General features: G+C 46.2%; 1 protein-coding gene across 8 annotated transcripts in view; it reads right to left on the bottom strand.

Annotated features, from left to right (window-relative positions):
* Window positions 1–779: 779 nt before the first annotated feature.
* The window catches only part of LOC124005541 (ubiquitin carboxyl-terminal hydrolase 2-like), a 28,181-nt gene continuing 16,418 nt past the window's right edge, over window positions 780–12,542 (bottom strand). For 5 of the 8 annotated variants that reach the window (XM_046314911.1, XM_046314908.1, XM_046314912.1 and 2 more), the window contains 10 exons: window positions 5,756–5,806; window positions 4,926–5,052; window positions 4,674–4,785; window positions 4,100–4,210; window positions 3,805–3,869; window positions 3,182–3,285; window positions 2,909–3,068; window positions 2,473–2,577; window positions 2,252–2,372; window positions 780–1,055 (listed from right to left, as the gene is read on the bottom strand). In XM_046314911.1, coding sequence (XP_046170867.1) covers window positions 971–1,055; window positions 2,252–2,372; window positions 2,473–2,577; window positions 2,909–3,068; window positions 3,182–3,285; window positions 3,805–3,869; window positions 4,100–4,210; window positions 4,674–4,785; window positions 4,926–5,052; window positions 5,756–5,806 — 1,041 coding nt within the window. In that variant the 3' untranslated portion in view covers window positions 780–970. Of the gene's footprint in view, window positions 1,056–2,251; window positions 2,373–2,472; window positions 2,578–2,908; window positions 3,069–3,181; window positions 3,286–3,804; window positions 3,870–4,099; window positions 4,211–4,673; window positions 4,786–4,925; window positions 5,053–5,755; window positions 5,807–10,004; window positions 10,621–12,542 lie in introns of those variants that run through there. The other 3 variants (XM_046314914.1, XM_046314915.1, XM_046314913.1) reach the window with 3 other exon arrangements.

The following is a 12,542-nucleotide window of genomic DNA, read 5'->3' as shown; positions in this document are numbered from 1 at the left end:
AAACAATGTCTTTTTTAATATTGAGGCGATCTCGAACAAGAAGAAGAGAAGAAGGCGCAGTCGGGACGAGAGTTTGGTTTGTTGCAGTGCATAGAGAGAGGGACTTCGGAGAAGGAGACGCTTGGTTTTTATTGCCTGGAGAAGGTCTCCTGTGATAACACACACACACACACTCTCTCTGAGACACACACACTCACACAAACGCACAGGCCAACTCCTCTGACCACCCTGCTCCCCAAGAGCAGAGAGAGAGAGAGAGACAGCAGAGAGAAGAGAGAGGGAGTGAAGTGAGGAGGGCTGGGTTGAACGACAACAGCAAATATGACAGATTCCTGTAGTGTTTCCATAGTCTGAGGGTGGACATCCAGCAGTTGACGAAACCTCTCTCTGTTGTGGATGAAGTTGGGGAAGAGGGAAGTAGTAGCTTCTCTCTGTTGTGGATGAAGTTGGGGAAGGGGGAAGTAGTAGCCGCTCTCTGTTGTGGATGAAGTTGGGGAAGGGGGAAGTAGTAGCCGCTCTCTGTTGTGGATGAAGTTGGGGAAGGGAGAAGTAGTAGTCTCTCTCTGTTGTGGATGAAGTTGGGGAAGGGAGAAGTAGTAGTCTCTCTCTGTTGTGGATGAAGTTGGGGAAGGGGGAAGTAGTAGCCTCTCTCTGTTGTGGATGAAGTTGGGGAAGGGAGAAGTAGTAGCCTCTCTCTGTTGTGGATGAAGTTGGGGAAGTAGTAGCCTCTCTCTGTTGTGCATGAAGTTGGGGAAGTAGTAGCCTCTCTCTGTTGTGGATGAAGTTGGGGAAGTAGTAGCCTCTCTCTGTTGTGGATGAAGTTGGGGAAGTAGTAGTCTCTCTCTGTTGTGGATGAAGTTGGGGAAGTAGTAGCCTCTCTCTGTTGTGGATGTGATTAGTCCTAATGGAACTGGCTTTGCCCTCCTCTTCCTCCCTCCCGTCTGCAGTGCCCTCCTCCTCCGGGAGGCCCTCACATCCGCGAGGAGGAGGCCAGCTCGTAGAACAGCACGTAGGCATCACTGCTGCGCACTTGGCTGGAGGACATTGGCGTTACTCTGTCAGGGGAGAGAGGAAAGGGGGGGGGTGCATGTGGATGAGCTGCAACGTTGTTGAGACAGTCAGAGGGGTGCAAAGAGCAACACGAATTGACAATATTATTACAGAAATGTAACTATGTTGAACTGGGAACAGCCACATTGAGGTTCCCTTCAACCGTTGTGTCACAAAACCATGGAAATGGACGGGGTATTCAGACGGTTGACGATCTAACAAAAAGGTACTTGTTTTATGGCAGGGAGATTTTAGAGTAACATTGCGTGGGTACTATCATACTGGGCCATTAAACAGAGAGAAAGTTAACGGAGGAAAGAACTTAAAAGAGAGAGTGAGAACTGCATAATGAATGAGAGTGGAGGAGCAGGGAAAGAGGACAGGTGGCTGCTGGGAGAGAGAGAGAGAGAAGCAGATAGGCTCTCACGAGGCAAGGAGTGGGAGAGAGGTGAGAGAGCGAGGAAAAGAGAGGGGGAGGCAGAGAGAGGAAGGAGGTAAGCTACTGCACACTTGACAGAATTACAGGGAGGTACTGCTATTAAGAAAGCAAGTAGCTCTGGGTGAGTGGTATGTAGCCAGCCAGCAAGACAGACAGACAGAAACAGGCTCTTCATGTCCTCTCTCTGACAGTCTCTGCTCCAGCACTCTCAACATGAGGCTCAGCAAATAAGGTCCAACACTGTGGTGGTCCGTTCTAAACAATATCCTATTCCCTACTGTATATAATGGTGCACTACTGTTGACCAGGCTAGGGATGAAAGTAGTGCGCTATAAAGGGAATAGGGTGCCATTTCAGATGTGTATGGAGTGAGGTGGAGGTGTATGGAGTGAGGTGGAGGTGTATGGAGTGAGGTGGAGGTGTATGGAGTGAGGTGGAGGTGTATGGAGTGAGGTGGAGGTATATGGAGTGAGGTGGAAGAGAGCTTGAATGTTCTAAACAGGAGTATTTCAAGTGTTCCAGTCCTTCTGTAGCTCAGTTGGTAGAGCATGGCGCTTGTAACGCCAGGGTAGTGGGTTCGATCCCCGGGACCACCCATACGTAGAATGTATGCACACATGACTGTAAGTCGCTTTGGATAAAAGCATCTGCTAAATGGCATATATTATTATATTATTATATTATCAACCTAAATGAGATGACTTCTTGCTAGCAGAGCCTTGTGGGTAGTGTAGTGTCATAAAGGGAGAGGGAAAGACATACCTGGAGTCATTGAACGTGTACCATTCTCCCGAGGTGGGGTTGCGACAGTACGCTGTGTAGTGGCCACCCATGGTCGTGCCTGAGTGATTGGACACTGCGTACAGGTTATAAACTGCATTTACTGTGGGGGGGGGGAAAGGGACAGGGGAAAGAGAGGAATCAGTAGAACGCCACTGTGGTACCTCGACGGACGATTCTACCCGACAGACGATGGTACTCACTGCTGTTTTCCGAGGCAAACTCCCTGAGGTCCAGTTTCTCCATGGGGAAGTTGACAAATGTGGACAGTTTGCTGGTTCTCCGCGCTTCAGAGAAGCGTTTCAGATCTGGACACGTAGGTGGGTAAAGGACAAAACAGTGCAGGGAGGAATTGTCTGTAAATACACAGAGACGGGGGCTTCATATGAAGGTTCACATACATACATTTAACACATAGGCAAGCCTCTATAGCAACAGAGAGCACTTCTAGGCTGGTCCCAGATCTGTGTGCTTTAGCAACTCCTCGGACTACGATTGTCTCATACATGTTGTGTTGGCTGAAGCACATTATATGCAGATCTGGGACCAGGCGTTAGCCAACTCCTCTCTCTTTTACAACATCTAACAGGATAAGAGACAAACACAGGCCAGAAATATAAGCGGCTTGAGAAAGGATACGAAGCACTAAGATCTTGGGGAATTTCTGTACAGTGAACTTCTTTGTGCATCTTCTTCTGGCTTTACACCTGTAGCACGTTGGTTTTTCATCGCCCTCGAGCACATCCTCTTTGGTGAAGAGACTCATGCAGTCCATCAGACTCACTTCTCCGTAGCCCTTCTTGACACATAGACACATTAGGTTACATTAAAAAAAAAAATGTATGTGGGTCTGGTGAACGGTGAATGTACAACACTGCGGGGAGGAAGCTGGTGTGGATTGTCGATACTGACCTTGGCGATGGGTAGAGAGAGATCCCAGAAGGGGTCAAAGACAGTGGAGCAGTAGCCACACGTGCTGCATGTCAACGAGCTCTTCAGCTGACCCACAAACAGGTCTGTGGAGGGCAGGGCAGAGAGAGACCATTTACTACCCCCCCCACACACACACACACGTGTGCGCAGGTTGGCATTTATTGTTATGAATTTTGCCCTGGAGGCAGAACGGAGCAATTTCCGCCAGATGGGCCAGCAGCAAAGTCAATTGCCTAACTATATCGTTAAAAATGTGTTTGAGGTTAGATATTAGGGTTAGCGGTGTGGTTAAGGTTAGGTTTACAATGGGATTTTATGACTTTGTGCCAGTGCCAGCTCGTGACATCTCCGCAGAGCTGCCACTGGGGAAATATTCATGAAGATAAATGGCAACACACACACACACACACACACACACACACACACACACACACACACACACACACACACACACACACACACACACACACACACACACACACACACACACACACACACACACACACACACAATCAATCAGCACACTAAACATTACCAGAAAATACTATTTATTAACAGCACAGTGTTACTTAACCACTGTGGGTGTTGATGCGTGCTCTTACCCACTATTTTACTGTCCTCTCTCTCCAGGTACTTGCTCCACATTCTATCCCCTTTCTCCCGGTCACTGTGGGAGGGACGACCGGACAGGAGAGGGTGTGTCAGTATTCAGTGAGTTAAAGCCTCATGCTCATCGATCCCGCGCCTCCCCTCTTGTAAACCCATGAGAAACCCAACCTCCACACCCACTGACTGCATACTAATACTGTGGGATGTGCCCTACCCTCCCGGTTAACATTCTCTTGACCATGGTAGTTAATGGAGAAAGTAAGAGCAGGAGAGGAGAGCAACACTCACGGCAAGTGGTCAAAGTCCTCTGAGCTGCCCCGCGGCCGCACCGTGACCCGGTTTACCTCGTTGTGCAGCCCGTCCAGCAGGAAGCGCAGGAACTCCTGGGCATCCTGTTGGCTGGAGGGAGGGACACAGACAGACACACAGGTTATTGCTTTTTAACACATTGGAAAATCATCTACAATACCATTACTGATACAAAGTTGTTAGATTTGGAGGATCTTAATGCGATCACGCTGTTGCAGGAGAACTTTCCTGCAACAGGAAGTGTTTGAGGTTTAAAAACACTTCTGAAGTTTGTCATTTCCACTTTTGACATTTCTGACTTGATTTTCCCTTCAAATGTATCAACCCCTACAAAAACGTCTATTAACTATAATCCATATAATAATTCACATTTCCTGTTGCTGCAGGGTTATTTTCCTGCTGTAGCAAACTGGCTCAAATTAAGATCCTACATCTGTAAAATTTTCACCAGGGCCCATAGGGCTCTGCACTGGTCAAAAGTAGTGCACTATATAGGGAATAGGGTGCCATTTCAAAGGTAGGCTTGGTGAATAGTTAGTTGAACAACACGTACTTGTATCCCACAAATCGGGGGGCGTATCTCTGGATCTGAGTTTTGAACTCCGACGGGCCGACCGCCTCGCTGCTCGACGACGTCCACATGGTCTGGAGGAGCTTGGCAAATTCTAGAAGCACAACCGGGAAACCAAGAAGATAGATCTAATCCCCTCGGAAACAGTGGCAGACATTGTCAAACGGAAGACTTGATGGTTAATAAAATGTTCAGCATTCATTGACTAGAGGGGACTTAGGCTAGCGGTCTCACCCTCCATGAGTGCCCCGGTGTTGGTGCGGCTGTTTTTGTTAAGGTCGCGTCGGTGGGAGTTGTGGAGGCAGTAGTCCCGGAGGTTGTGCGTGTTGCTGAGACACTGCAGGATGGAGTTCATGAAGCACTGTAGAGACACACACACAAACACACAGTCTTTAGAAGCGGGCTAACACACGCACACTACCATGATGTTCATGGTACAGGAAGTTACAGCTTTGACAATAATGTTGTCAACGTTGCAGACAAACGTGCAGAGGTGAAATCATGACTGCTGGAGTTATATTTAGATATTTTCTGTTACATACACACACACACACACAGGAACAGCTAACATCACGTGGCCACATGTGACACGTGCAAGCACAGGGGAAACAAGAAACAGTGGGCTGAGTGAATGAAAGGTAGCAGGGATAGAGAGAGAGAGGGAGACAGTCAAGTCCCCCAGCAGGTACAGAGTTCAACAGCAGCGAAAGCACTCAGATAAGGTTACTGTACACAGTGCAAGTAGACAGTTTATTTTGGGACCCATCCTTCTCCCTGTTGCCTGGCAAATACCCCCCTCCCCTCCTCCTGTTTGTAGAGCCATGAGATGGCAGATAATCTCAGCTAATGGAAATAGACTAGCTAAGGGAATGTGTTAGTGATATCGAAACACATCCCTTAAGCTGATGGCAGAGGATAGGACATGTGGATTACACTGTTTTCGGTACACTGGCAATATTCAACGTTTCTTCCACAACACGCATGAATAGAGGCCTAAATATATATGTATATATATGATGTGTGTGTGTGTGTGTGTGTGTGTGTGTACCCAGGCCACTACTTACGGTATTTCCCAGGTTCCGTAGGCCCACCAGGCCCTGCGCACTCTTGGAGTTCTGGGGAGGAGAAGAACACGACAAGGAATACATTTACGACAAAAGCATGTGAGCGAATGTCATGTTTTGGCAATGGCCCCACGGTCGAAGGACGTCTGCGACAAACATGGGGGCCATCCTGTTATAAGTTAGACTACTAGACATGCTATGAGATGTAAAGATGGACTTATTCTTTGTCAAACACGAGCCTGGTCCTGTTTCAATACAGAGGGAATCACGCCGCCTCAGATGGGACAGCGTTTTCCACAAAACTGAAAGATCGCGGCTTAGCAATAGCCTGAAGGCCTTTGAGGTGGATAACGGTCTTCGATTGTCGACTAAGGGGCTTTGGAGAAAAGAAAATGACTGACGTCACCGCAGTTTAATTAGAGAAGTTCAGTTGATTTATAATTGAGCAGTAACGGAAACAATTACCAAAGCACCAATCTGACTGCGGACAAAACTTTTCGTTACATACAGCAGGGCCTTGCCCATCTCTTTAATATGGAATGCAATGTGTTGTGCCTGAAGGCCTTTGTAGAAATGCTACAATCAATTATTTAGGCCTAGTACTTTGAACACAAGTGAACACAAGGCCCCATCACAATGGTAGAGTCCCCCACATTTAGATCAGCGGAAGGGAGACTGGGGTCGTTATGGAAACGGTTCACGCAGAGTCAGTCAGCCCAGTAACCCGCTCACAACGGTGTTTTTATGGGTTGATGTAGAGCACAGCGCTGCTGGGGAACAGGAGAGGGAACCTGATCCAGCTTCCTGTGGAACTCAATATAACACTGAAGTGACTGAAGCTCTCCAGTAACTCTCACCTGCATGTTCTGTTCTGGCTCATATAGCCTCCCTCCCCATGAGCGCAGGAGTGACCAACCACCACGGGACACAGTGGAAAAAAAAAAACAGACACACACCCATGTGCTCCTGGTATCTGGGAGTCCAACCAGGACGGTGTGTAGTGTTTATGTAGTTATGAGAACACCGACTTGGACGGCTGTAGCGTTTTACTATTATATAAATAACCCCACGCCGTCTGTCCCCCGTTCCCAACAGACCAGGAAAAACCCATCCAACAGTTTCATTAAATCAGGATGAACTAAATCCTCCTTTCTCAATTCCAATGTAAAATAAAGCGATTTATTAGTCCGTGACCACGTGAACAAAACACTTCCTGTTGTCAGTTATTGGTTTAGGCTAAGCGTCAGGAGGACCACTGATCATGCTAATAACAATCACACACCGCTTGTCACCTCCAGAACGACACCCATGACGTCACAACTTGCCGTACTTTGCTGAGTAATATCATCGGGGCCCAAAATAGCACCTTTCCTTCAGAACTTGCTGCCGCGTTCTCATTGGCTGGCTTGCTGTCAGAGCGGTGTGACTGTCACTGCAGAAGTCATCCTGACAGCCGCTCGCCCGGGGGAACGCTATTTTTACACGAACGAGCTAGAGGACAATATGACGTCACAAACGCACTTCACATCTGGCATGGCAAGTGTGACTTGCTTGATTAACTGACTGACCAACCAGTGTTCTTCCTTGGACTAGTAACAGATGAATCAGTGTCACCCATTTTGAGAATGCCTCATTCATTAACAATTGATGAGCTTAGTTTTCAAAGTGGTGTGACTAGCCCAGGCACATGCAAGAGGATTCATGCTGAATGCAACATCATTAGAAATGATCTCAATCTGTAGGCTTTTGGAGGATCTTTTTGGGTGACAAAGCTCTAGCCGGAGTCAACAGAGGGAATGTTATTCTGTCCTGATCCCAGTCAGACAGTAGCCTTGTCTAGTCGGACCAACTGTCACAAGAGAACATACTTCCCCTAGATTCGCCAGATTCCCCAGAATACTCATCGCACACAAATTGAAAATAAATACTGTGAAAGCTTGGCAAATGGGTTTGAGGTTCAAATTGTGTTGGTCAAATGAATTCTCTGTCCATGGCCGCCTAACCCTACATTCAGGCCTACACCACAGTGCAACTCTATTGACAGCCATTCGAAGCAGTGAGCAGTTCTATTTCAGCAGAATGGTTGAAGGACTGGTACAGTCAGCTTGTGACCAATGTGTGACTGTGGATGGATACTACACGACAGGGGGGGGGGGTCGGTAGCCTAGAGATTAGAGAAGCAGCGCCTGTGTCTGGAAGGTTGCTGGTTCAAAGCCCCAAGCTGCCTGTGGGGAAATCTACAGATCCGGCAGGGTTACCGGCTTCAATATCCCTGTATACTGTATCTGTGTTGGGTGTCAGGTTGGGAACTGGGACAGTAAAGAATATCTGTGCAACTGGACCAATAAAGCAAGTGTTGTCATCTCTCTCTGTGTGAATGCAGATCCCAGGCTGTCTTGCCAACTCCTATGGCCATTGTCAAGTGTTTACAACATGCCCAGGCACATCCATTACACCAATCTATACATTGATCCAGAATATGATGCCATCCAGCAGCCACCATAAGGTGATGAGTTGAAAGGCATGATGGAGGGTAATACTTAGTGGTGGTGGTTCACACACTTCCCATTTTCAGAGTTGACCTTGTTTTCCACATAATACGGAGACTGATGAATTAATTGCCTTGCATTCTCAATGTATTTACACATAACATGATCACTGCCGCCACGCTATCAATCCGAGACGTCTCATTGAAATGTTATCTGTTGTTGTTGGGATTTCAGTGTTTTGGGTTCCTCTGCAGACACTGACATTGATACTGAGCTGAACTATCTCATGATGATTTTTTAATTTTTAATTTTATTTAACTAGGCAAGTCAATTAAGAACAAATTCTTATTCACAATGACAGCCGACACCGGCCAAACCCGGACAGACAACGCTGGGCCAATTGTGCGCACCCATATGGGCCTCCCAATCACGGACGGGTGTGATGCAGCCTGGATTTAAACCAGGGTGTCTGTAGTGGCGCCTCAAGCACTGAGATGCAGTGCCTTAGACCACTGCACCACTCGGGAGCCTGGTACAAGTTGTGCCCTGAATGCTGAATGGGTTGAGTAGGCCAGGTTCCACCTTGCTCCACGGAATGCGGTAAAATCATTAGCTAGCAGCAGTGGGTTGTGTTGAGTGAGAGCTGCTGGAGATGGAGAACAGTTTGTTTTGACCTTCCTGTGCCTGGACCCTAACAGGAAGCAAATACAACAGCAACCCACCAACTGTCTTCACATGGAGTGACTAAGCGGTCATGGACCAGCTCAATCAATTGATATTTACATCCACGGTCTCTCTGAATGTTCAACACCAAGATAATCCACTGAAACAATAGCAACACTTCCTCTCCTTTCAAAGCAGGTTATAGGAAACCCTTACAAGGACTAATATGATCCATAGATAAAACATTTGAGGGACAACTGAAAAAAAAAAAAAACAACTCTTCATTGTGATAGACAGATACTAGCATCTGCCACTGGGCTTTCACCTCATGAGAGCGAAGCCCGGGAGCCAAGGATAGCGTAGCCAGGTATACTTTCAGTCGTGCCACTCCGCTCCTTCAGTGGAGTTTATTCATTGAAGCATTCAATACAATACACTCTCTCTGGGATGAAGCCAGATTATTGCAGATGATCAATGAAGTGTCAACGTTCAAGGTTGTAATAAAATCATCAATCATTGGTGGATAACTGTTTCGGTGGCCAAGGAGTTATCCAGACACTGCTAGATCCACAAGGTCCATCAGCTCACTAATGTATGTCAGACGACTTCAACATCAGTCTGAAAATAGACCCCTTGACCAACAATTTTACCTTGATTTGTTTCTCTCTTTGGACATGGAATTATGGGTAAAAAAAAAATAGCAAGAGGGTGGGACATAATGCCTCATGTATTACAGTTGTTGCATAATAAAATAAAAGATCCATTCTAAATATATTTTGATACAGGACTTGGCTATGTAATATCATTCAATATAGGAGCAATTGCTGGCTATGGAGTGAGATTAATTTGAGATTGTATAACTAGTCTAATGACCTGCCAGAATACTGATCCTCCACAAAGGCTTAACGGAGGTTTAGCCTACTGCTAGATTGAATGCAATGCTATATTGCTGTCAAGGCTGATGTGTAGAAGAGCCCCTAGTGAGATCAAGCCTCCTAGATCCTTATTGATTAACAACACATATATTACTGTAACTAATACGCAGACAAGCATTCGATAGACCATCTTGGTGCCAATATATGCTATGTTGTTTTTACCTTGGCTTGATTAATGAGAAGTCCTACAAAGGTTGACACCAGCACCGAGCCAGACATGCTCGAGCTTTTCCGCCGCATCTCTTGCTTCAAGAACGGGAAAGCAGAGGCCGGGGGTTCTTCGGGTACGGTCACCGTGTATGACTGTCTTATGCTGGGCATGTTGACGGTCTGAGAAAGTCGGCTATCGGTGTGTTCTGATGCTATGCCGGTATCAGGCAGATAGAGCCGGTGCGCTCTTGATTCACCGGGAGTTGCCGCTCGTTCTCCTGATTTCTATGTCGCAGGATCTTCGTGTGAAAGTGTAGCCTACGTTACGAATATTTTCGTATTTTCGCTCGAGCTTGTTCGTTTCCTTTTTGCGGTTGTCATGAAAAACCGAGCCATTCATCTACACTCGATTTACAAGCGATACATACCAGGCTGACACTCCTGATATCATGAAAAAACACATAAACAATACATCAATTCAATAGTTTTGTAATGAAAACAGACTGAGCAATGTCTTATTTTCTCCCACATGAATTCCATAAATCGAAGACCTCCAGTACACGCAAATCAAATCACTCGTGCGGCAATCAATCCTAGGGCTGATTGAGCAGTAAATGTACACTACCTCTTCAATCTTTTTACAACCCGGACAGCCATAGGCCCGCCTCTTTTCGGCTTAATACTATAGACGTCAGCCGCTGCCACAAACCTCTCCGACGTCAAACACCGTCAGATTGGTCCGTTCACATTTCGACGAATTACTTGAAGGACTCAGAATGGTGCTTCCAAGGACACCGGTGGAACGTTCACTACGGTTGTCCATACGCCAAGCAATGAGATACAACACATTCACTGTCCAATATGTTTCTCTTTAAAAAAAAGGGCTACTCAGTGTGAAACCCATTCATTTCAGCGCAGGACTACAGCTCAGTTGGTAGAGCATGGCGCTTGTAACGCCAGGGTAGTGGGTTCGATTCCCGGGACCACCCATACGTAGAATGTATGCACACATGACTGTAAGTCGCTTTGGATAAAAGCGTCTGCTAAATGGCATATATTATTATTTCAGAGGAGCACAGTAAATTGTGTTTGGGAGAGTAGGCTACTACATGCTCATAATCTTTTCGGCTATTGGCCATGGCTGTACTACTCTTGTTGTAATAATACATCTATGCCTAGTTAGCTTCACAGAGGAATACAGTCACTATGACCCCTACGACTCAGCCCCTGCATAAAGTTTTCAGACCATTTGAAGGTCAAACATTGATGGCTAAATTTGGCTTACAGTATGTCTCTTCTGTGCGTTGTGGCAGATGGGGAGGAACATCAGAATCAACCATCAAGCCTTTTGTAAATTCCCAGTAAAGAAGAGCTCCTTCTCTGGAATGTGAACATTCTGCTGAAGGAGAACAGGGTCGACCTAACATATCTTAGCTACATTCAGTACCAAAGGTGAGAAGCACAAAAGGTGAGGTTTTACAACATGGCAAAACAGATTGTAGGCTAGAACATGTTTTCCTCATGCAACAAATAGGATTAATTGCCAAACCCTTGTCAATTCGCTGTCAATCAATAAAACTAAGTGCTGACTGCAGTTTACCCTCTGTAATAAACATTTAGCACCGTTAGCTCTGAACTCTCACCTATGAGAGACAAACATGTTTGCTTGTTTACAGGCTTCAACACTCAATCTTGTTGCTCACCCATCTTGCTTGCTCAAAGTCTAAAAATACCCCGATTTATTAGGACTCAAAAAGTGAGTGGGAAAATACAGATGGCTTTATGCAGCTAAAATTCCATCGGTCCATTTCAATTTCACCACCTCTCTTAAAACCTAACAAATGACAGTAGCATTGGAAAAGTACAGAGTCCCCGACACGGCTAAATGTATTTGCAAGGACATTGCCTATTACATTTGAGGAGATCAGAATGACATTTCCCCATACCAGTCACACATAGAGCAGTGGTCTGCCAAGAAAGGGGATTGGTAAGCAGGAGACATTGTGACGCAGGCGTGAAAATGAATCGAGATCTAAACATCATCAGCCATCAACTAAAGTTAGCCCTGGTCAGAGTATGATAACGGCTACAGAAAGTAGCATAGGTCTATTATGAACAGCAGACTGCTGCCTAGAGGCCCGCCCAGCTATATTTAAATGTTGATTGAAAAAATAAAAAAAGCTTTATTTCACTAGGCAAGTCAGTTAAGAACAAATTCTTATTTTACAATGACGGCCTACAGAGGCCAAACCCGGACAATGCTGGGCCAATTGCGCTCTGTCCTATGGGACTCCCGATCACGGCCGGTTGTGATACAGCCTGGATATAGGCTGTATCACCAATATAGGCTACCTCGACCATCACCTTGATTCCATATGAAATGATCTACTAAACGGGTCTACTAAAATGTAACAACACTGGCGTAGATTATTCATGCTGCCACAGCTACTTCCTTAGCCGTTGGTCTTGAGAAACGTCTTCCTCCATCATTGTGATGGGCTCCTGATCTAGAAGCAACGTGGCAGTAAATGCAGTAAGTCCTACCGAAAG

Source organism: Oncorhynchus gorbuscha, linkage group LG19, assembly GCF_021184085.1.
Source record: "Oncorhynchus gorbuscha isolate QuinsamMale2020 ecotype Even-year linkage group LG19, OgorEven_v1.0, whole genome shotgun sequence".
In the NCBI taxonomy this organism is placed as follows: domain Eukaryota; kingdom Metazoa; phylum Chordata; class Actinopteri; order Salmoniformes; family Salmonidae; genus Oncorhynchus; species Oncorhynchus gorbuscha.
Note: the sequence above shows the minus strand (reverse complement) of the source record. Positions and strands in the feature narration are given on the sequence as shown.